Source organism: Poecilia mexicana, unplaced genomic scaffold, assembly GCF_051168715.1.
Source record: "Poecilia mexicana isolate PSO_F unplaced genomic scaffold, ASM5116871v1 scaffold_23, whole genome shotgun sequence".
In the NCBI taxonomy this organism is placed as follows: Eukaryota; Metazoa; Chordata; class Actinopteri; order Cyprinodontiformes; family Poeciliidae; genus Poecilia; species Poecilia mexicana.
The window spans coordinates 4696557-4720904 of NW_028263392.1; the positions used below are offsets into that span (position 1 = coordinate 4696557).

Here is a 24348-nt window from a genome sequence, read left to right on the forward strand (position 1 = left end):
TTATTATTCTGTGTTGTTGTGCTTTGTCAGGATTGGTGCAGCTCGGGAGGAGGAGCCTTGTTACGTCCTCAGTCTTCGTGGAATCACACGCCAAAGCGGTTCCTCGCGCTTCCACACTCTTCACCACGCGCGGCTGGAGCGACAGCGAGAGACGATGCGGCTGGAGGACTGACCACCGCCGGCTCCCTTTCTGCCCGGTGCCGCCTCATGTTCCGAGCAGACACTTCGCTGCGGAGCTGCATAGAAATGAGCCTAATGGCAGGTTGAATGAGAGCGGCCGCCGTGGAGGCTGCAGACCGACGCGCTTCGCTGAAAGGAGGCAAGAGGGGGGGGAGGGGGACGCTCGGCCGTCTTGTAAGAGGATAAAGAAAGGACGAAAAGGGAAAGCGAGCTATTTTTAAGGCGGACTGTTTCGGTGACGCCATGAGCGGGGGAGCGGACGAGAGCTCGGTGCGGGTTGCCCTGAGGTAAGGATGCAGAGGAGAGGACCCTCCTCTGTTGAGATGCTCATCTGTCACACCTGCTAGGATCCGTACTATTCCTGCTGCAGCATCCCACTATGTAAACACTGCATGCTAACCTGGATTTACACTTCTAGATCCATTTGTATTCCATTCAGAGTGCTTTATTTAAGATTTAGCAGCATAAATCATAACTTATCTGCATTATGAAGATCCTAGTGTATGTTAATATGGAACTACTCCTTTTCAGTTTTGGCCTGTGGAGTGGATTTATGAATGAAAATCTTAGGTGCTGGGGGATTAGGCCCGTGCAGGTTGTCTCTTGTGTTCGGATTAGATTGTAATATGAGGATGGAGGATCACCGAGTGCTTTTGATCGCCTCAAATAGATCACACTACTCAGCAGTACCTTCACTTTTAATACCCTGGATCTACTTGATCTGTTTCTTTGTTTTCAGGCTTTTTCTATTGTGTATTCTTGCAGTGTTTTTGGTTATGTTTTGATCTACTAGCGGTCCCTCCCCCCCATCTGACCTTTGCCCCTTATTTGCTTGTCACTGACAGCAGACTCGACTAAATCCTACCTTTGCTTATCTGTGAAAAAAAAATAAAAATAAAATAAACTAACATAAAGAAATGACATGGCTTCACCGAATGCGAGTTTGTCTTCAAACATGCTTGTGTTTGTATTGGAATAGACGAGCTGCAACGTCATGTGATCTGAGTGGAAGAGAGAGGACAAAAGCTGCTCCCTCTCATGTTTCTCGTCCCCCGCCTCGCTTGCCTTTTCTCGTTATTTTGCATTCAGACTTTGACCCTGAGCCTTGTTTGCCAAGCCAACTCGATTTACAAGCCGGCCTCTCTCTCTCTTTCTCTCCGTCTTAGATAATAAATAATCTATAATAAGCAACCTGATTTCATCAGTACAAGACAACCTTCAAGGGCAAAAACCCTTTTACTAGCTTAAGGTTGTGACAATTTTGCTTGTGAAAATTACTTATTCCAGTGACTCTTGCTATTGTATGATTGTGTGCTCAAACAAGCTTCGCGGAACATCACAAAATAGACTGCTGAACATGTTTATTTATGTAATTTGTATAATTTGAAGTTTAATCTTTAACATTTTTTATTGGGATTTCATGTTCTAGTTCAACACATAATTCTCAAGTGTCAATCTCAATATCACTGGACGGAGATCATCTGTCATCACAAATTTTGAAGTCTTGTCTCAGACTCTCAATTTCATAAGCTTCTGACTTTAACTAGACCATTCTGACACAGGAATATGTAGCTGCAGCTACTGTATATGTGTTGCCTCTAGCAGAGTTTTTTTTTTTGTTTGTTCAAGTTTAGCCTCCTCTGATCAGTTCATGCAAACTAATATAATTCATCGTAATGACATTTGCTGCAGAGTGACTCAGCGTGTAATTGTAAGGCGATTTAATGACTCAAAGCCAGTATGATCTTGTCTGAGGTCAGCAGTGTCTGAAAATGCTTTGTCACTGAGCTAAACACACACTCACATGCACACACACACACACACACAGACAAGGTAATCCACTTCATGGTATCCTGACCTAACCCTGTAATGGTACGAAGATGGATCCAGCTGCTGTTTCACCGCAACTTCATTACAAAACATACTAGACTGCAGAAACTAATCCAACATTTTTGGTTAATCAAAAGAAAAAATAAAGATGATGGCAAAGATGATGGAACGTTTTGTAAGCTCTATGAGAATACCACAACAGGCTAACAAAAAATGCTAAAGTTTGCATCTGTTTTGCAGCTTCACACCAATATGAAGTTTAGACTATAAACTTCATATTGGTGCTATTGTATGATTTATAGTCTAAACTTCATATTGTTATTTAGTACAAGATATACAGTACTTAGACTGAGATAAGGAAATACAAAATACTAAATTAGATGATTCTATTCCCAACACACTTTAGCATCTTTAGCATCTCAACCACTATCAGATGTAGGCATTCAGCTTACTTAATAAATGATTGATGTACAGATTGTGAATGTATGATGCTTAATATATTATTAATATATATTATAACTATATTATTGCACCGAATATTGTACCTCACTTGTAATATTACAGAGCCTGATATTACAATGACGGCAGTCCTAATTGAAATAAATGGAATACCCATTTTCATGTAGTCAAAAAGAGCTGAGGCAAAATGCAAATTTATTTTTATTTAGCTTTCATATTAAAGTTAAATAATATGAACTTTAATATGAAAATCATCAACTAAGTCAAATTTGCAGTTCATTCATTCTCCACAACTCAAATTGTGCAAGCAACGCATGTGCCCCCCAATGATGACATCACTTTCCATATACGGTAGGGGTGAGGGTTTCTGACATTGGCCTAATAAAAAATTGTGATAAAATGTCTTGTTTTGTTTTTTTTTAAATAATGTTCCTCAAACAAACTCATCAGACATTGACATAGTGCGTTCTGCACAGGTCCTGTGTTAAGATATTAAAATGTGTTAAAACATTTTTTTAAAAATTGGTTTCTGATGACATGATGAGACAAAACTAGGGCTGCACCGATATCAAAATTTGGGCTGATATCAACATCCGATATTTATATTTTTGTCTTGGCCGATATTTACTGATATTATGTATAATTCGATTTCGACACCTTTGAATTAAAAACCCAATCAGAAACGGATAAAAATAAATATTGGTTGTTCATATTGACCCAGTTTTATTTTTCCGGTCCTTAAAAAATGACTAATATCGGCCGATAACAATGTAGGTGCCGATATATTGTGCATCCCTGGATTAACGCATATGGAGTTTCAATGGATTCTCTCTTTAGCCTCATACAGCTACTACTGACCTGAGTTGATGCTGGGTATAGCCATAATCTGTGTTCAAAACTGTTGAGACACATTGGCAATATCTGTCAGCAGATGCATTAATACATTTTGGTAATGGTGCTTTCATAGTTATTTAGATTACTATCATGTTGTTTCTTCTGCTTAGTTATACCAACACAGATGGAGATTGATGACACAAACACTTTGGTGTCATAACAAAGAAAACAAAGCATAAATCAAAGTAAATACAGTAACGTGTGTTTCTTAAATTTGTAAGACCTCGAAAAGAACACGTCATCCTTAAATCGATGATGGTGCCATTTGCATTCAGTGCTTAATAAATCACTCATCTCATTCCTTCGTAAGCCCCAAACCCCACCTCCACGTCGGTGTTTTCACCGCAGCTAATCGTCATGGACACATTCTAATTATTCTAAACCTTTGTAGCTAGTGAATCTGGTCTTCTCTGCCTCTGCCATACGGAGTCTATCAGGCTCGGCTAGCAGGTCGTTGGCGTATACCTGCCTCAACTTGCGCCACTAATGCCGTCTTTTAACAAGTTCTGTAATCCGCCGTCCCAACAAGACCACGGTGATGAATCGCTTTATCGACTTTTTTTTTTTTTTTCAGGTGTGGTAATGGACAAAAGGAGAAGGCTGCTGGGTACACAAAGGGAAGGCCCCAAATTTTGATTTGTTAGTGGAAAAATGATCCCTCCTCATGTGTCCTGACAATAGTATTAATGCTTAAATCCTACTGGGAATCTCAATTGTAGTATTTCTACCTTGATGACAGAGAACAATTATGTTGCTATGTTACACCTACCTTACTTCACTGTCCCCAATAGTAACTCCCCCTTAGCAACTTTAGGTGTTTTGCTACTTACATATTTGTGTCTTTTTGTTTTAACACACCTCTCTTTTATTTAATTAAACATTGAAAAGAGGCACATAGTGGCGAGATGAGGCTTTTGAAAACAAAACTTACCTGTTATTAAGTAAATTATATCAGTAACCTTCAGTAATGCTCCTGTATCTCTAAGTGGCACCACAATTGCACTTTATCATATTGTCAAATGTATTGATATTAATCAATATCTGGAGCCAACAGTAAATTGAAGTCAGACTGTTAGTTTTTAGGGGTTCAAACATTATTATTCTTAAAAATTTATCACGATAACACTAAATTCCGATTTACGATTTTTATCAAGATAATCCGTTTCAGCTTGTTCTGAATTTAAAACAAATTCTAGTTCAGAAAAAAAACGTAGAGACTTATTTATTTTGGCAGCAGGATTATGTGTAAATGAGACAAGTATGCAAAGTGCCACAAATTGACCAAATATATCATGACTATTTTTTGTGGTTAGCTGTTGTTAGCTGCTGTTAGCATTGTCCAATGGCTAGGATTAAAGCAACTTCTATAGCAGCAAACGTCTGTAACCAGCAAAGAAAAAAAAACAATTTTCAAGGTGAGATTTTAAACTAGGAAGGGAACAAATGTTTGTTTATAATGACAATCTGTAAAGTCGTGGTATGAAGAAGGTGCACTTGTTAAGTCTAGAGATTGAATATTTTGATACACTCTTTCTCAAGTGTCATTCTACACTGAGGAATGTAACATAAAAAATCTACAAGTACACAAACACCTTAGATACACACAAATAATAAGAACCTAAAGCTTAATGAATGGGAAGCATTAGCCAAAACTTGGTAGTTTTTACTCCTCGTCTGGAAGAAATCTCTCTTCTTTTGACATTTTTATGTCACGTTTGACATAAAAGCCGCATGTTCACATGTGTGTTCTTTGCACACATGCATAGTCTGCTGTTCGTCCAGGCAAATCCATCCTAAATATTCATGAAGGAAGTCAAGCGAACTCAGACACAAAAGCAAAGCAAGCAGCAAGCCAGCTGCCAGCTGATGCCATGTGATATTCCCCCCTCAGAGACATTCGATAACAAAGGTTAATTTATTATGGATTCCACTTATAATTAGAAGAGTTTGTGGTAGGCTTTAGAAATTCATCATGTTTTAAATACTGCTCTCTTCGTCTCCAAATGAGCCTTGCATTCCTATATTAATTGTTATCTCTGTCTTTCTAAACATTTTCTGCATTTGAGTTCATTTCACACACGAGTCATGATTAGGTCACGCTGCCCTTGTGAGAGAAATGTTTTCCATGAAGCTACAAACAGTGCTGGAGGCCAAACAATGTATGCGTCCTTTGTCGCTGCCAATCCAGACATCATCCACCATGCTAGCCTTGCTCCTCTGCCACTCTCTCCTTCCTGCTGGGTGACCTTTAGCCAAAGAAGCACTCAGTACTCTGCAGTCAGCGCTCTGACAATGGAACAGGTTCTGTCAAAGTTGTGGGTGTGCTCAGTGAAGGGATAGCGGTCAGTCACCACACCAAAGGAAACCAAAAGACGGCCTCAGCGGAAATCAATCTCCCTCTGTTTTTCCAGGTTTTCCACTCCATTTTGCGTCATTCCCAGATTCCCTCCGTGACTACCGTTTCCAGATCAACTCTGGAGTTCAAAGTCTTCTTGAGTGGCGGTGAAACACTCCCAAACAGTGTCGACGAGATGTTAAATTATGTCTAATTTCATTTGCCTGTCCAAAATTCTGATGATTCTACACTAGTCTACTCTACCCAGCTGGATAGAGCTTCTATAAAGAACTTGTTTCATCTTGAGTGATCCGATGAACAGGCCCTTGATGTCAAGACCAGCAGCAGGACAATAGAGACTGTTACTGAGATGCACTCCCACTGGATCGTGGTCAGTTACGGCACTTAACATCTCTGGATTTATGTCTTTCTGGTTTCCCTTCAAGGCCGCCATCAGACGTTAGCCTTCAAAAAAGGCATTACACAAGCCAGCATGGTCCATAACCATAAGAATAAAAATACACAAGCGTCTACTGGCTAAACGACACATATGCTTTTTCCTATATGTGGTTGTTATGCAAGCGAGCTTCCCTTAAGAGAGTCATCAGGCAATCTCCAGCTATTATGGTTATGAGCGTTGGGTGGGTTTTATTGATCCCTACTCTGTTCTTGACCAATTTTCCCAATAATAAGTCTGGTTTCTCAGGTACTGGAGTGCAAACATAGCCTTACTGCCTTACTGTTCGCATCGCTATTGACAGGATGATTTGATATCTTCACGCCGGTTCATGTCTTCGTTTTTTTACCCGTCTACCTGCCACTGTATTCTATAGTACATAAACTACAGTCCATCTTTAAAGACTAATATCCATTCCTATATATTGATCATGATGCTTTCTGAAGGTCTTCAGCTCCTTAGTTGTCTGCTTGAACGAAGAGCCAAACCCAATTTAGGTAAATGCCACACTACTTGGACTACATGTTGTAGTCTGAGTTTAACATTGAGCAGTTAATATATGCCACTGGAAATAAGGCATATAATGAGATAGAGCTCCAGTTATTCAATAATAGGTTGTTTTATAAACACGTTTGGGAACTTGGACACGTTTATTTGGCAAATTGTGCCTGATTTACGGCCTTATAAACATGGGGCTATGATAATGTAAGGTGATGATGTGCTTGTGAGTCTTTTCTGAGCCTCTGAATAAACGGATTTGTTTTCTGCTGCCTTTTGGGCTCAGATGTACCTTTCTATTTCTGGCAAAGCTTTCTGTGTCGTCAGCCGGACACAAACTGGAGCGTAAACAAAATCCTAAGGGTTAGATTGCAGAGGCCCTGAATCAGGACTCAAAGCTCTCATTCTTGTTAACGTTGGTGATAGACAATCCTAAGGGGAATGCCTGGAAATCTAGGGAATTGACGATTTGGATCGTTGTCAATAGAGACTGCTGTCGGCAAGCAAACTGATGGTGCGTTATTCAAGATGGATGACATCAGCGGTCAGGTGGCTAATTTATCTCTCTACTGTTCTTGTTTCTCCATCTTTACCCTAATCTGTTGTTATCAAGAGGGAGCAAACAAATGACTTCATGAGTGACTTATAGATTCATAAGCTTAAAGCTTCCATGTTTGATCATGTAGGACGAATTATGACATCACACAGTTGAAACCAGATATCTACATACACAGAATAAAAAGACACATGCACCCAAAAGGATTGTTCCAAGTCCTTAAAAGACAATTATCCCTAGCACTGAACAACTGTATGTTGACTTAGGAATTTGAAGAAAGTTACAAAATAAATCTCTAAAAGAAAAGTTTATTTATCATTTAAAAGTAGAAATCATTTTCAGTAATTAGTGCACCTTAATCGAACTTCAGTCTGAATATTATGCATATATAATTTTTATGTACACACAGTTCTTTCACACTTAGAATCCAATTTGACTCTTTATTTTGTTACACAGAGAAATGTCTTTTTGTTTGTTGATATGCACTTCATCACTTAAAACACTAAAAAGGATGAATTAAACTCATTAAAATTGAAGCTAGCAGGATTGCTACACGTTCCTGCTGCGTAATTTTATTATCATCTCAAGCTGTGGTGTAAGAGAGGTGCAGTCAAAGCGGCACAAGTATAATTTGGAATTAACTTGTTTATTTTACAGCTTATTAAAACAGCTTAAAAGGGGCTTTGTAAAATCGGAGCTCTTATGTAAAGCCAAATCGACCGTAAAAAGTTGGTGTCAGTTTGTGCTTATATTGCAAACTGTTACCACGAAGCAACCGCCACTAGAGTACTGAAAAGGAGAAAGAAGCTGCGCAAGTTAGAACTGGCTGTTTTCTAAAACAAACATAGAGAAGGCGAAGGGTATGGAAAATGGAGCAGAAGCAGAGCGGACTGGGTTTTGTAGAGGTCAAGTAATATGATTATGTCTTCTGGTTAGCGCCCTTTCAATATAATCTACACATCTACCATCCCTTAGACTTGTATAATGAAATATCTTAACATTTACATTTTCTTCTCTTATGGACTGCCACAAAAGTTTGACAATCATAACTAATCCCAAAAGAACACATACATACACATGCTTGACCAATAAGCATGTGACGCAACTTTGTGACCTGACCTGTCACAATAACAAGTTTTGCTGGGCGATGAATTGTCCCGAAGGTTATTGCTATAGACCAGGGGTGTCAAACTCAATTTCACCGAGGGCCACTTCAGCATATTGGCCACCCTCAAAGGGCCACATTGACGGTACAAATCAGGAGTGCCCAGCTGCAGTCCTTCAGACTGCAACTTTTAGATGCATCCCTGCTAAAACACACCCCAGGCAAAAGGTTGACTTCCCTCATTAGCAGCAACTCAGTTCTGTAGAGCCTTATAATGAGTCAATGATCCAGGTGTGTTAGAGAAGGAGCGCATCTAAAGTTGCAGATGGTAGCTCTGGAAAACTAGACTTGGGCACCCCTAGCATAAAATGTATGAAAATACAATGTTAAAAATAAATTGAACACCTCATATTGTTAAATAACTCTTTGGAGCTTCTGGTTAGGAAGCGCATTACAAACCTTTGGTTGAAATGGAGCGTTAAATTCAAGTCTCCATTACAGACCAGAGAAAACTAAAGAGAATGCAACGTTGTGTTAATCCATTTGAGGAGCTGGCAGTTTATCTTGAGGAAATAAATGACGATGCAAAAGTTAATTAGATTGTAACATGCGCAGTCCGCTGCTCAACCACTGCGGAGGCAGTTACGTTACGCCACTGCGAAGAATTAAAAACCGCTGGGAGTAACTCATCCAGCGGATTTAACAAATGGAGCCTTCTGGGTTCACGTTACCCAGGAGAGCGGCGCTCTGGAGGAGCTGCAGACGAAACATATCTGTCCGTTTCGGAGAAGCGAAAAAAAAAAAAAAAATCCTTAAAGCGCACACCGGACCCCGCAGGGTAAAACACTCAGAGTTCAGTTGATCTGTTTGGATCAGACAGATCCAACTGACTGATGAATTAGCGCAGATTTTTCTGCAGATTTGAACCCAGCGTTCAGACCCCAGCGGGTGAAGTGATGCTAATTTAAGTGAAGTCGCTTAATTTAATTTATTAAAAGTTATTGGGGCCTCAGTCAGTGGTTTTTTTTGTCACTACGGAGAAAAATGTAGATGCATTTATCTGTTTAATTTGTGATGGGATCAGGATTCACGGTGAATATTCACTAAACCGCATAAAATGCGGCTAAATAGCCGATGTTAATATGATTATAATTTCACGGATAAAAATAGTACAGGGCCAATTTTTTTTTTTTTTTATGTTGTCGGTCAAGATAACGGATAACAAAAAAAGTCTAGCGCCACCTGCCGCCCTGACACCAACTCACACATCTTCATTCACAGTCTTACTTGTAGATCGATTTTTCTTTTCTTAGACGTTTTGATGTTAGCTTGTTGATGTCTCAGTTTTATTCGCTGGTAAAATCAATAAGCAGCTTAAGGTGACTTTGCTGCTCTCTAGTGGCGAGAAGCCGTAATGTTGGCTGGTAACAATCGGAATGCATTATGGGAGATGTAGTTTGTCGTCAATTCGTGCTCAAAACCTATTTTAAGTCAATCATGGATCTATAAAACGCTGGGGGGCCACATAAAATGACATGGCGGGCCACATGTGGCCCGCGGGCCTTGAGTTTGACACATGTGCTATAGACGATAATATTGTTTTGAGACCAATTTCAAGTAATAATATAACGGCAGTGCCATAATAATGCAAGATCCCATTCTTAAAGATGTTCATTTCCGATGAACATTTAACACTGGAAGTGGAAGACATTCTAAGTATCCAAAATAAACAAAACCCGACAACAAAACAGAAGCAACTAACTAAAATGAATTGTAGCGACTCTGTAATCAAAATTGACCTTCAAAAAAAGGGCCAGTTGAGACCAAAGCACCAGAATGAAGACCTTTATCACCCAGTTTTTGGTAGAAAGACAGAAATAAACAATGCAAATTGAAGTTATTGAATCTATTTTAATTTATCAAGCAATTAATTGACATTTCTTATTGTGACAGGCCTATTTGTGATGTTTCCAGTCATTTCCTACTGCATGTACTCGTCTCTGTTCCAGGTTCACCTGTGATTTAGCCTCGTTTTATTAGGGTGCGTTCACACTGCAGCCTGAAGTGACTCAATTCCGATTTTTTGGCAATTCCGATTTTTTTGCCGGGGCCGTTCACACTGCCAGTAAATGCGACCTGTATGCATTCTGCAGTGTAAACAGGCAAACGACCTGAAAGTGTCCCGCATGCGCAGTAGAGGGCGCAATAGCGTCAGTGTTCTGCCAACTGCCATAAAAAGAAGAAGTGCTCAGTGTTTGCGGAAGTAAACATGGAGGCTAATGGTGGAGCTTAGCTTACATATTTGAAGTTGTTATCCGGCCGGAGCAACATATTAACAACTTAATCCTCATATAATCCGTCATGGTTGTTGTTTTCTTCCCACTTGCGCATATCAGGACACAGAATAGTGAGATTTGTTGAGAATCAGTGACGTTCAGTTCAGATGAAGGTGACCTGGACGTTAGGTCGCATTTGAATCGGATACGAATCGGATATGGGTCAGATTCGAAAAAGAATCCGACCTGTGCTGTTCACACTGCCATGAAAAGATCGGATACAGGTTGCATTACGTCAAAAAAATCGGAATTGAGTCACTTCAGGCTGCAGTGTGAACGCAGCCTTAGATGGTGCACAGAGATTCTTAATGTTGTCGGGTGTCTTTTTGTTTTTGTCTTTGTTCTGATGAAAACAACCACTCAGATCGGGCGTGTATTCCTGATATAATAATCCTCGTTCCTGTGGTTTCCTTTGTGTAATCGCTCTTTTTCTTTCTGCAAACATATTTATTACTTACTTATTACATACTTTATTCTAAAAGTAAAAAAAAATAAAAAATAGTGTTGCTATGGTTTCGGTGCAGACTCAGTTTAAACAATAACTATTTGATTTATTACTGTCACTGCGAGCAGCCATGAGTACCACAGTTATTATTCTGGATTACAGTCCTGTGTTGAGTTTTTGGGAAGGTGGCCAAAAGGGGATTATTGTACATTCAACCCTGTAATGCCTTAAATCACTCAACTAAATCACCGCCTGCTCAGGTCACCTGAGCCCTATGGCTGTAATGCTACAGTCAGTTTCACTGGGGACAATGTGGTTTAATGAGACCTTTTGAACACGTTTGTCTGTGATTGTAGGTGTTGGAGGTAAAACAACTGAATGTTTCTCCTCTACCGAGCCCACCACAGTGACACCACAAAAAGTATTGCACTTTGGGAGTGGAAAAGTGCTAAACTGATCATTTATTTGTTTGTTTTACTAATTAAAGTAAAATATAGTGGTGAAGTTATTCAAATGCAGATATTGCGAAAACTATTTTCAAATTTAGTTTGTGATTGAGAGCTTATTTAAATACACTGCGAAAACAGTTTTGTTTTTTTTTTTTAAATAAATCCATGTGGATTTCTTAAGAAAATGTAGATGTAGACTTTGTGAGAAGATGAAGTGGATTTTGGATAAGTTTATACTAGTATGGCTCCCCATTCAGGGTGGCATCAAAACCATGGCAGCACAGGAATTCAGAATAGTTTTCTTCTTTTTTTTTTTTGTTTATTTCTATGTCTTCAATTTGTCGTTTCCTAAGTTGAATGTCTCCAAACTCCTCAAACTCAAGGTATTATTGTTAAATAAATAAAACTCAAAATATTAACTTTAGCTAAAAAAATATAAAGTAGTGTCACTGGCTCCTCTCCTGTTGTCATCAGTGCTGTGTAATCGCCTGGAGGCTTTCTTTTGAAGAGATATGCTCTGATGTCTCACAAACACACACATGCATACACACACACACTGACCCCTCTCTGTAGATCACTTTTGTGTTCACGCTCCCATTCTCCTTTTCAGACACACATAAATCTACACACACTCATTTGGACAAAGAGAGAGACTTTCATGCTGTTCATTACTTAGAAAGACTCTTACTATGGTGAATGTCAGTCTTTTTTTAATGTAAACACACACAAGTGTACAGTACACACAAGTACTGCACATAGAGTATAAAGCAATGCATAATGGCCTCTCTCTCTCTCGCCTCTCTCACATACAGCTTTAACTGCCAGCTGAAAGGCACAAAAGCAGTCATTTAACTAAAGCTCTCGAGTGTCTGCTTATGTTTTGAGTTTATTTCCATTTATTTATTTATTTGGGTTTGGATATAGCCTAGAAAAAGTAGGATTTAGAACCGGAAATTTTGCTCCCTACTCCTTACTATTATCTCAACACCCGAACTGGGTCTCAGACTTGTTTTTGCTTAAAAATTTAACTTTATTCTAAATTTTAATTCCTTAGAAAACATCTAGATATGTTACCTTATGACAACCTCTATGTTTAGTTTTAAAAACTGGGTCAGGCTATGAAATAATAAGAAAGTTTGTTTTTTTACGTGAACGAAAGCAAACAGAGCAATTTCTTAATGAAATCCAGGGCGGGACTGTTTGCTTAGAGCTCACTCCTCGCACCCTCCCTCAGTACTGAACACTGAGAGGTCTGTGTATGGGAGTGTGCTGGTACTGCAGGGTTTTCCACATGTATAAACACACACATTACACAGTAGCTGCCCTCATCTGCCTTCTCTTGGAAATAGGTACACTTTTGTCATTACTCCCACAATAGTTTGTCATGGTGTTCAGTGTTCTATACTCCTTAATTAAGTGCTGCTAAAAAAAAATCTTTTGGCAATTTAGAAAAATGTATGTTTCACTGGTACTTTAATTTATTCTAGCTTCTTTGGTTCATTATTACTTTTACTTGTTGTGTTTACTGCTAACTGGAAAATGTTAGCATGCTAACACATTGAAGTTTGTTTCTTATTCTATTACTTAATAGATGCCCGGCTGGACTTTTATAATAGTTAGTGATGAACACAAAAACATTATCAGTTTATCTCACAATTTTTTAAAAGCTAGAAACCTCATCATCATTGTGTTTTTTGCTAATTGTTAGAATGCTAACGGATTGAAGTTTTGTTTTTATCTTTTTTAATAGATAAAAACAAAACTTTTATACTAGCTAGTATAAAATAAAACTTCTGAGCTTTATTTTATACTAGCTATTAACAGTCATAAAATATAATTTCTTGTAAAGCTAGAAACTTCATCATTGTAATAACAGTTAGCATGCTAACACATTGAAATGTGGTTTTATCTTACCATTTAATAGGTGCCGGGTGCATTTTATTTTATACTAGCTAGTGATGGATACAAAACTCTAATCAGTTTACCACTAACTTCTTTCAAAAACTTAAAGCCTTGTCATAATTGTATCTCGTGCTAATCGTTAGCATGCTAATGTTTTTAAATTAAAATTTAATAGGCTCCTGAATGGGCTTTATTTGAAACTGGGACAATTTTTTTGGTTTATCTAACAAAGTAGCTAAAAGATAGCTAATGTTAGACACTAGCTTGAAATTGTTAGCATGCTAACACTTTAAATTTTTACCAGCATGTTAGTAACAAGCTGAATTCATACAAATTCTGATCTTATATTGTGTTCTGTTTTATTTGGGAGTTGAAACTTAGGAGTGACCTTCTACTGAAGCTAAATGTGTGGATAAAACAGGAGGATTTAGCAGAGCAGGTGGTAGATCATGTTTATGTAATAATACTACAATTTCCAAGTCATTTGGCCAGCAGTGATGGCACAGAAAAAAATAGTTCAAATAAATTAGACCAGAGGATACTTGGCAACCCTGAACAGGAGCACCTAGTGTACATACTTTTTTAGATCAACATTAGATTATTTTACTTCTTTTGCTCATGGTTAAAATGTCTCTTCTCCACTCTTTTTTTCTTCTTCTAGGATCCGTCCTCAGCTGGCTAAGGAGAAAATCGAGGGCTGCCATATCTGTACATATGTGATGCCCGGAGAACCACAAGTGGTCCTTGGTAAGGACAAAGCCTTCACCTTTGACCACGTGTTTGACATGGACACGCAGCAGGGGACCATCTACACCCACTGCACAGAGAGACTTATCGAAGGTTGCTTCGAGGGCTACAACGCCACCATCTTTGCGTACGGACAGGTTGGTCAGCTGATATCTCTCGGTCAGGGCATGCCTGCGCGCGTTTCTGTGCAAATAACGCAGCGCACGTGCACGCTCATGCATCACTGTCTGAGGATTTCTCAAGTTTGTATCGCTCAAGGTAATGGAGCTGCTTCAAGAATCCACAGATATTTGGCAGTGCAGGGCATGAAGCTGATTTTATGCCTCACCGTCTCAGCCGGAGCAGCTTGACATGTTTTAACCTGCCCTCAACACCACAGCTTCAAATTGGCTGACTTACATTAGCCTGAGAGGAAGAGATGGAGGAAGGAGTCTATTACCCAATCAAATAAAGTGAGGACAATCTTATCTCATACTCGAGCACAGAAGTAAGCTCCAAAGTAAAAACATATCCTGGAGACATTGAACGCTTGCTGCACTAACCTGTCTGTGGACAGCTCTGGGATTTCCCAGGAGGATCAATAACTCATATCTGCAGCTACTGATGCTGCTGCAGCAGTGGCACAAGTTTTCATAGTTTACTGCATTTCCTTCAGTCAGTGAATGAATCCCTATGGAAGCACTAGAGTAAGGAAGTTTCGGAGTGTTTTTTAAAAAAAATGGTGGTGTTTTTTTGCCTTTTTGCCTGTAAACTGCCCAGTTATACCTGCATACTTTCTTAAAGCTGTAGGATTATTGCAAAAAGAATAATTCATAAACCATCAATTATTTTTCCTACATTTCTCTTATTTTATTTGACTCTAGTTCTTATTTTCAGAGGCTTGGAGAATGTTTATATTTTAAGACCGGCTTCTTTGTTCCATTGTTTATTATAATAAACAGATGAACATCAGTTTTCCACATAGAGCTCTTTTATTAAAGATGCACATCTGTCCATTGACGCACTTGTTACCCTATCTGTAAATCTGTCCGTCCATTTATCTATTAATTCCCTCGTTCGTCCATCCAACCAACCGTCAGTCTGTCTGTCCATTGATCAAGCATTCAGTAAGAAAACATTCTGTTGTGTCCTTTGGACTATTGGTCCATCAGTCTGTCCAATACAACATTCCAACCAAACATTGATTCATCTGTCTGTCCTTCATGACATTCATCCAACCAGCCATCAGTACTTCTATTGATTTATTTATTAATCCAACATTCCATTGTTGTCTTTAATCTATTCATTGATCCACCAATTGATCTGTTTCAACAACCCATTTGTCTATCAGTCCAACAGTTCCAACTATTGATCTGTTTCAGTGAAACCATGAATCCTCGTCTCCCTTATCAGTCGATCCATCAGTTTTTCCATTCACTGCTTTCCTTCCTTCCTTTCTTGCAGTGTCAGCTTGTATGTAGGTTTCACATCTAAGGCCTCACCACTGCAGAATTATCTGCAATAAATTAAAAATCCAATCAAACAAAGTTTGTGCATATAGATTTAGAAAGATAAGTGGTTGAACAAAGGACTTCTCAAAAAAATCAAAGGCCATCCTGGTTATAAAAGTGAAGTTTTATATTTTCTGGGTCAGAAATTGATTGGGAAATCTGGAGACGTGAGTTTGGAAAAGTTTGATAATTTGACCTGAAATTGCTATTATAAGACTTTGTTGGAGGTTTTAGTTGTTGAAAAAATGTAATGGACAAACGATGCGAGAATAGTCTCCATCAGCAGTTCATTCTTTAAATTGTAACTCTGCTGTTGTTCCTCATCTCTGCCAAGTGAACCGAATTTAACTGGAATTAAATGAGTAATGTCTGCATTGGGTTAATATTCTTTCCGCGCATCGTTCCACCTTTACGTTGATGTTCTCATCTGAGAGCTTCTCACTGGGGAGCAAACATTCACGCAAAGAAACCACAAGTGTGATCTTGGAGAAGTCACACACAAACCTCCACATGACGTATGCTCCTCCTGCCAGGGTCCTTTATATTTTATTTTAACGGTTTCAGCAGGGAGAAGCAGGGTGACGCATGAATTTAAACCCAAAGTTGCATTCCTCCTTTGGTCACCATGGAAATCGCCCCCTTCCCTCACAACCCATCCTCTCTCCCTTCCACCCCCAAGTGAGAAGGAGGGCTGACTAACTGAAGCAACAAGATGAAGTTTTGACTTTTTTTTTGACTAAAATAAAGAAAACAGACATGACGAAAGAAGCGAAATTAAAGTTGTGTCCTCCTGTACCCAGACAGGTTCAGGTAAGACGTACACCATGGGGACCGGCTTCGACGTCAACATCGGAGACGACGAGCAGGGCATCATTCCGCGCGCCGTCCACCACCTGTTCAGGGGGATGGAGGAGCGCAGACAGGCGGCCACCGAGCAAGGCAGGCCCGTCCCCGAGTTCAAGATCAACGCGCAGTTCCTGGAGGTACGCCAACTCTCTTCCAGGTAGATCAAAGCGGACTCAGAGCGACGCTTTCGAGCGCTGGCAAATTAAAGCAATTTTTCGGGGCACGGTCTGAGCTCTGAACTCGCCGAGCTGGAAGCATTTTGGCTCAATTAAGCAGACGCTGAAAGAACACGCTGACAGCCAGAGGTCAAAGGTCTGCCGTGGGTTGTTAAAGTGTCCCGGATGGCCCCCAGCGTCATTAAGCTGTCATTAGTTTGTCGCCGAGGTCGACTTCCGGCTTTTATTTTTAACAGACACCAAGTGGCTGCTGACAGCTGCCGAGGAAGCAGCTGAGAGTTAGAAGATGACGAATCATTTTCTTGTGTTTTACCTGTTTTTTTTGTTGTTGTTGTTTTGTTTTGTTTTGTTTTTTTCTCCCTCCTGGACTCTAGCTGTACAACGAAGAGGTGCTGGATTTGTTTGACACGACCCGAGACCTGGAGGCCAGGAGGCAGAGATCCAACATCAAAATCCACGAGGACGCCAACGGGGGCATCTACACCGTGGGGGTCACCACCCGCACCGTGACCTCGGCTGCTGAGGTCGGCTTTAAGCACCCAGAACACTCTGGAAATGTGCTGCTCTTTAAAAAATCTTGACATACACTACCTACACTAAATATTTGTCATTTTTATATAATGCAACCTCCAATATAGATGCAAAAAAATTAATTTTGCCTTTTTTTTTTTTACATACATCAAGTTTTCTCTTTTTCAAATTACTGGCACCACAGAATTAGCACCCATACTGTTATCTTTAGCCCAAATGTAACCAAAGCACAAGAACATTCAAATAAAACCAATGAGCAACGATGATAAGGGTGATAAGAAAGATAAAGAGTAAAGAGTTACATTTTATGGTCACCATAGTGACAACCAGGCTTTCTACAACCAGTTATTGCAAGGCGTGGCTAGGAGAATCACAAATGTAAACATGAGAAGCTTGCTAAGTTTTACCAGAAATATAACCTGGGATTGTGGTTTGTTTAAGTGAGATTAAGATTGTATTGTATGTGAGGGAAAGCCCCTTATGAATAAAGCCACTGAGGCCCAAAGCAAATAGTGAGAAATCCGTCTGTATCAGCAGACTAATTAGTGCTGCCTTATTGTTTAAACAGGGTTCTGTAATGTAGAAACGCCAAGAGTCCCCATAGCAGTGCACTGGCTATTCTCTTCAAAGAACCCAGTAATTTCTTAAAATGATTTTCTTTTTAATTCCTTAATTGGATGTAGAAACATTACAAAGTTTCAGTGTGAGATTCTTCTGCAGTTCTGAAAGAAGTTCTTGTTTGAAGGCTTGTGTCAGGTTCGCTAATAAGTGCGTAGCTTCCTGTATTTTCTTTGTTCACCTTAGTGATTTTGGACTATTTACAGCTCATGTGAAGCTTTCCAAAAAGTTTTGCTACTCAAGCCTTACTGCAGCAAACAGCTGCTGTAGGCCTGTTGAAGCACATAAGAACTGTTAAAAATAATGTAACATTTGCCCATGAAGGAATTGGAAGGATTTATGGAAGAATTTTTTGTTTTTCAAATCTGTTTATGTTGTCTAGAACAAAGAACAGCTGTGAATAGATGGTACATAAGTCATTCAACTTGTGTCAAAAGATTTTATTTTCTGTTTTGTAGCTTTTTGAATCTCCTTATATGCCGATGACACCCTCCTTGTTTTTTCCCGTGTTTCTCAGAGTGTGCAAACGCTCACATTGTTGTCTCTTTGCCCTGTAACAGATGATGCAATGTCTGAAGCTGGGTGCCCTGTCTCGCACCACCGCCAGCACCCAGATGAACGTCCAGAGTTCGCGCTCGCATGCCATCTTCACCATCCACCTCTGCCAAGTCCGAGTCTGCTCTCCGGATAACAATGTAGGAAACGCACAAGGCTACAGAGTTGAAAACTGTCCCCACTGGTCATAACCAACAGATTGAAAGTTTGAGTGTCGCACATGTCGCTCCTTCTCATCCAGGACAATGTCACTGACAACCGGCTGGCTAACGACTCCGAGATTGACGAGTTTGAGACTCTGACCGCCAAGTTCCACTTCGTGGACCTGGCCGGTTCCGAGAGACTGAAGAGAACCGGAGCGACGGGCGACAGAGCAAAAGAGGGCATCTCCATCAACTGTGGACTGGTGAGGAAGCAGATTCTGATCTGTCAATGTGGAAAATCTTCATTGGCAGATCCCTTTGGGTGGCTGAGTTGGGGAACATTTCCATGGAGCGACAGAGACCCCTGGTGGTTAGAGAAGCAAACACTCTTGACTCTTCTCAGCTTGCCTTGGGAAACGTCATCAGCGCTTTGGGAGACCGCAGTAAACGTTCCACCCACGTGCCTTACCGAGACTCCAAACTCACCCGGCTCTTACAGGACTCTCTGGGCGGCAACAGGTTTGTGGGTCTGATTACTACAGGGCGACATTACAGGAAGCATGTTTATTCATTCCTTTTTTTGCAAATTTTCCAGCCAAACTGTAATGATCGCCTGCATCAGTCCGTCCGACCGAGACTTCATGGAGACTTTGAACACGCTGAAGTACGCCAACAGGGCGCGAAACATCAAGAACAAGGTGATGGTGAACCAGGACAGAGCCAGCCAGCAGATCAGCGCCCTGAGGACGGAGATAGCCCGGCTGCAGATGGAACTGATGGAGTACAAGACGGTAGGACTGGGAAACCGGGGTTGGTCAGGCATACAAGAGGAACTGAAGACTTGACTCACAATCCGGCTCGATGATGCACAGGGGAAGCGCGTCCTGGGTGAAGATGGAATGGAGGGAATCAACGACCTGGTCCACGAGAACTCCATGTTGCAAACGGAGAACAACAACCTAAGAGTGAGAGTGAAGGCCATGCAGGAGACCATCGACGCCCAGAGGACCCGGCTGACGCAGATCCTCAGCAACCAGGCCGGCCAGGTGTTGGCCAAAGCAGGTGGGCTCGTAGTTTCAGACTGTATGCCACTAACTTTTTGGATTTGAAATCTTAACCAGTCATGCCTTTGAAGGCAGGTTTCTGGAAATGTCACGTTTATCTTTGAGGGCGTTTTCCTTAAAGGGAAACTCAACTGTGTTTCATCTGTTCACAGGCGAGGGCAATGAAGAAATCGGGAACATGATTCAGAACTACATCAAAGAAATCGAGGAACTGAGGCAAGGTTTTACAGTATTCATTTGCTTTGAGCATCTCGTCACATTAAAACAAAAAGCTTGAATATTTTTCGTTGAGATTTTATATGTGTATATGTTTTATATGTTATTATGTTTTTGGGGGGTTAAAAACTGGATAATAAAAGATGCTCAATGGGAGATTTTATTTACAGAATAAAACCACACTACTTAAGGAGTTCTGGGAAAAACATAATTACAGACAAAGCATTTTTTCGTCATCTTAATTGCAAAATGTAAATATTCTTTATACAGTTTCATCTTAGTGTATTGTACTTTCAGAAAACAGCCTTTTTCTTTAGTTTGTATACTCCAATTAATCCATAGATTACGACATTATTTGATAATTATTTCAATTATCAATTGATCGCAATTGATTCGATTAATCGCTTCAGCCCTAGCATGCAGAACGCGATTTTTCAGACGACGTCTAAATCTCGACTTTGCGCGTCTCCCAGGGCGAAGCTTTTGGAGAGCGAGGCCGTGAACGAGGGCCTGAGGAAGAACCTGTCCCGGGCGTCGGCCCGCTCCTCGCTCTACACCGGCCCCGCCTCCTTCCCCTCATCCGCCCTCATCGCCCCGGAGAAGGAGGCCAGCGACGTCATCGAGATGGCCAAGAAGAACCTGCAGAAGCTCAAGAAGATGGAGAAGAAGAAGAAAAAAAGGTGCGGCGCCCTTTCTTTGAGAAAGTTTGAGACGGAGACTCCGTCTTTTGCGGCGTTTCCGCTGGGCTGCTCTGTCTCACTCTCTCTGTCCCTCTGCTGTCTTGTGAACTGCCCTTGTTCTCGCTCCCGTCTTGTCCACGTAAACCTCCCTCTTACCCCCCCACACTCTCTCTAAAGGCTGAGGCGGTACGAGGAGAATCAGCACCACGAGGCTGAGCTTGACAGGTCTGCACAGAATCGCTCACAAAGTGGAACATCCAGACTAACGGACGGCATTTGAATTAATCATTGACCCAAATCTTCTAACAGCTCCTTAAATCGACTAACCCTGACCCCTTTTCAGTCCCCGCAGGTGGTTTTTGCCCCTGAAAGGAGCTCCTAAATGCACTCTAAGAGGAGCTTTCCTGCACTTTAAGAGATGTTCTGTTGAACTTAAAATTTGGGATTTAAGTCAATCATTCTAGAAGGTTTTCCCATGCAGTGTGCCAGTTTTTCTCTTAATTTACATTTTGGCTCTGAATGTGTGACAGTCAGTCCTGATTTCCTTCCTGCCATGGTGTGATTCATGATGCATTCACGTTTAATAATCATCTCACCTCTTCCTCCTAATCTGACAAAATCTCTGTTTATCTGTCGCTGCTGAATGAACAGGATTGAACTTTTTTTTTTTCCATTTTTTTTTCCAGTGTCGTCAAGGAGGAGCTCCCCGACAACGACCAGGAGAGAAGCAACGAGGAGGCGGAGGGGGTAGGTGGAGTTCAGATAGGAGCTCTTATTTTGAGATGTTTCGTTTCTTCTTGCGAGATATGTACTGTGGGATTTGCTAAGCACATTTTTAAACAAATTGTTGTAAGATTAATTTCTTCATTTCATTTTCATATTCATTTTTCACGCGCTCTGACACCAAGTATTGGAAATCATTGATTTCATTTTAATATTCTATGCAATTTAGTTGATTAGTTGATTTGTTGCGTATTAGTGCGTTAGTGGATTTTTTTTTTTGTTTTCCCCATTTTGCAGGACGCCAGCGGCCATGAGGATGGAGAAGACGCAGACGGAGAAGAGGAGGACTTCGATATAGAAGGAGAGGAGACGTCCGAAGGCTCCGACTCAGAGGAACTGGACGAGAAAGGTGAGAGGTCGTGCGCCGACATAGCGACAAACCCCCGCGCGACGGCTATGGAACTTTATCCGACGCCGCGTTTTTTTCTGCGCAGAGAACGTGCAGGCTGACCTGGCCAACATCACGTGCGAGATCGCCATCAAGCAGAAGCTGATCGACGAGCTGGAGAACAGCCAGCGGCGCCTCCACACCCTGAAGCAGCAGTACGAGCAGAAGCTGATGATGCTGCAGAACAAGATTCGAGACACGCAGCTGGAGCGGGACAAAGTCCTGCACAACATGGGTAACGCAGAGGCTGCGACTTTTAACTCCTGAAAACCGAGTCCAAAATATTTCTTTTTAGCTTTTTATTTCTTTCTTCTTTTCTTTTTCTTTTGTCCAGGTTCGGTGGAGTCTGGCACAGAGGAGAAGGCCAAAAAAATCAAGGCGGAGTACGAGAGGAAGCTGAGCAGCATGAATAAGGAGCTGCAGAAGCTGCAGTCGGCCCAGAAGGAGCACGCCCGCCTGCTGAAGAACCAGTCGCAGTATGAGAAGCAGCTGAAGAAGCTGCAGCAGGACGTGACCGAGATGAAGAAGACCAAAGTAAAGCTCCCCGCTTTCCATTCCACCAGCGCCAGCGCCTTCTTTTGATTTACATCAAGAAAACGAGAAAATAAAACTATGAGAATCAAGTCATGTTTTGATAATGAGGTCATATGAGAATAAAGTAGAAATAATACGAGAGTAAAGTCATAATGTTACAAAAGTAAGGCAATACAACCAGAATAAAGTTGCAATAATATGAGAATAAAGTCAGAACATTTCAAGAAAAGTCATACACGGAAAAATTTAAATAATGAGAAAATGGTAGTATTACAAGAATAGTTATGTTATGATTTTATTCTCATATTGTTACGACTTTATTCTTCCATGATCTTATTCTCATGTTAATACAACTTTACTTTCATATTATTTTGACTTTATTTTCATTTCGACTTCATTTTCATGATATCATGACTTCACTCAAATTTTTGCGACTTTATTCTTGTGATATTATGACTTTACTCTCTTAATACTACAAGTTTATTCTTGCATTATTTTGACAGCATTCTCGTAAGATTTCATTCTCGTAATATTTTGCCTGCACCACAACTTCATTCTTGTATTACTATGACTTTTATTTTCACGTTATTTCGACTTCTTGTAATGCTACGGCTTTATTCTCGTAATACTATGATTTTATTCTCATAAAATGACTTTCTTCTCATAATTTTATTTGTTTTTCTTAGTATGGCCCTTATACTCTGTCGTACTAATTACATTTTTAACATGGTTTGAATTTTTCCTGACGTGTCTGTCCACCAGGTGTCGCTGATGCGTCAGATGAAGGAGCAGCAGGAGAGGAGCAGAGCGGCTGAGTGCCGGAGGAACAGAGAGATCGCCTCTCTGAAGAAGGACCAGCGCAGAGCGGAGGCAAGAAACACCGAAACCCTCAGAAACGAAGACTGGTTTAATGGGAAAAGATGAAAATATTGGAAATCTAAACTTGAGTCCTGTTTCAGCTCCAAGTGAGGCAGCTGGAGGCCCAGAAACGGCAACAGGAGCTCATCCTTCGCAGGAAGAACGAAGAGGTTAACTAGGCCGCTCATTAAGAAAGCCAATTTAAAAACACAACCAGGTTTGAACATTTCCTCTTTTTTTTTTGTTTTTGTTTTTCCCTCCTTCCTGTTTGCAGGTGACTGCTCTGAGGCGACAGGTGAGACCCGTGTCGGGGAAGGCAAACAGGAAGCTGAGCTCGCCTGAGTTCGCTCAGGAAGCCTCGCCCCGGGCGACACCGGGACGGCCGCAGACGTCCGGAGCGAGCTCTTCCAACGGAGCGAGGTGCGCCCACCTGAGCCGCTCCACCAATCACAGAGTTCGGGGGATCTGACTGAGTCGCCTCTTCTTTCAGGAGCTCCCCACTACGGAGGGGAGGCGTTCACCTGAACCGCACAGCCAGGACCAAATGGCAGTCTCTGGAGAGACGTGTCAGTGACATCATCATGCAGAGGATGACCATCTCCAACATGGAGACGGACATGAACCGCCTTCTCAAGGTAACGGTGGGGAAATGAGTCCAAGAAGGTAGAAAAAGGGGAAATAAAACTATGAAATTACAGTGGACTTGCTAAAATAACTCTTGTTTATGTGTTTCATTGGGATTCTGTTACTCACCAACAAAGTGGCATATAGTCAGTTTATGATCTATGGATACCCATTTCTGCCATGAAAGAAAATATAAAAGCCCAACAGGAAGTCATAATTTAGAGTTTTGAAATAATAAATTATGTGAATAAAAGAATATGAATTTTTAAAAGTCAGAATTATGACATAGAAAGTCTATTTCTCTTAGGACTCTTGCTTCATTTTCATATAATTGTGATTTAGAAAGTCAAAATTGTGACTTTGAATCTCATAACTATGACCTAGAAAGTATAGCTTTGAAAGTTGAAATTCACTGACTTATAATTATGACTGAAAGTTGAAATTATGACTGAATCTCATTATAATGACTTACAAAGTCAAAGTTATAACTTTGAATCTTATAACTATGACTTTGAACTTGAAATGATGACTTCCTGTTTGACTTTTATTTTCTTCTTTAATGGCAGGAATAGGCTTCCATAGATGCAAAATGGGCAGAAAAAAAGCATGCCACACTTTTCAGACTTTTATTTATATATATATGTATGTA

At 40.6% G+C, this 24348-nt stretch overlaps 1 protein-coding gene across 2 annotated transcripts in view; it reads left to right on the plus strand.

Annotated features, from left to right (window-relative positions):
* Positions 1 to 39: 39 nt before the first annotated feature.
* The window catches only part of LOC106931400 (kinesin-like protein KIF21A), a 33254-nt gene continuing 8945 nt past the window's right edge, over positions 40 to 24348 (plus strand). The window contains exons 1-20 of one of the 2 annotated variants that reach the window (XM_088003074.1): positions 40 to 467; positions 14108 to 14330; positions 16484 to 16666; positions 17080 to 17229; positions 18415 to 18549; positions 18651 to 18815; positions 18956 to 19071; positions 19148 to 19343; positions 19425 to 19614; positions 19769 to 19832; positions 20306 to 20512; positions 20690 to 20737; positions 21199 to 21259; positions 21533 to 21644; positions 21730 to 21918; positions 22018 to 22217; positions 22980 to 23087; positions 23177 to 23245; positions 23350 to 23495; positions 23566 to 23710. In XM_088003074.1, the coding sequence (XP_087859200.1) occupies positions 424 to 467; positions 14108 to 14330; positions 16484 to 16666; positions 17080 to 17229; positions 18415 to 18549; positions 18651 to 18815; positions 18956 to 19071; positions 19148 to 19343; positions 19425 to 19614; positions 19769 to 19832; positions 20306 to 20512; positions 20690 to 20737; positions 21199 to 21259; positions 21533 to 21644; positions 21730 to 21918; positions 22018 to 22217; positions 22980 to 23087; positions 23177 to 23245; positions 23350 to 23495; positions 23566 to 23710 (2751 nt within the window). In that variant the 5' untranslated portion in view covers positions 40 to 423. The remainder of the gene's footprint in view (positions 468 to 14107; positions 14331 to 16483; positions 16667 to 17079; positions 17230 to 18414; positions 18550 to 18650; positions 18816 to 18955; positions 19072 to 19147; positions 19344 to 19424; positions 19615 to 19768; positions 19833 to 20305; positions 20513 to 20689; positions 20738 to 21198; positions 21260 to 21532; positions 21645 to 21729; positions 21919 to 22017; positions 22218 to 22979; positions 23088 to 23176; positions 23246 to 23349; positions 23496 to 23565; positions 23711 to 24348) is intronic. The other variant, XM_088003075.1, reaches the window with a different exon arrangement.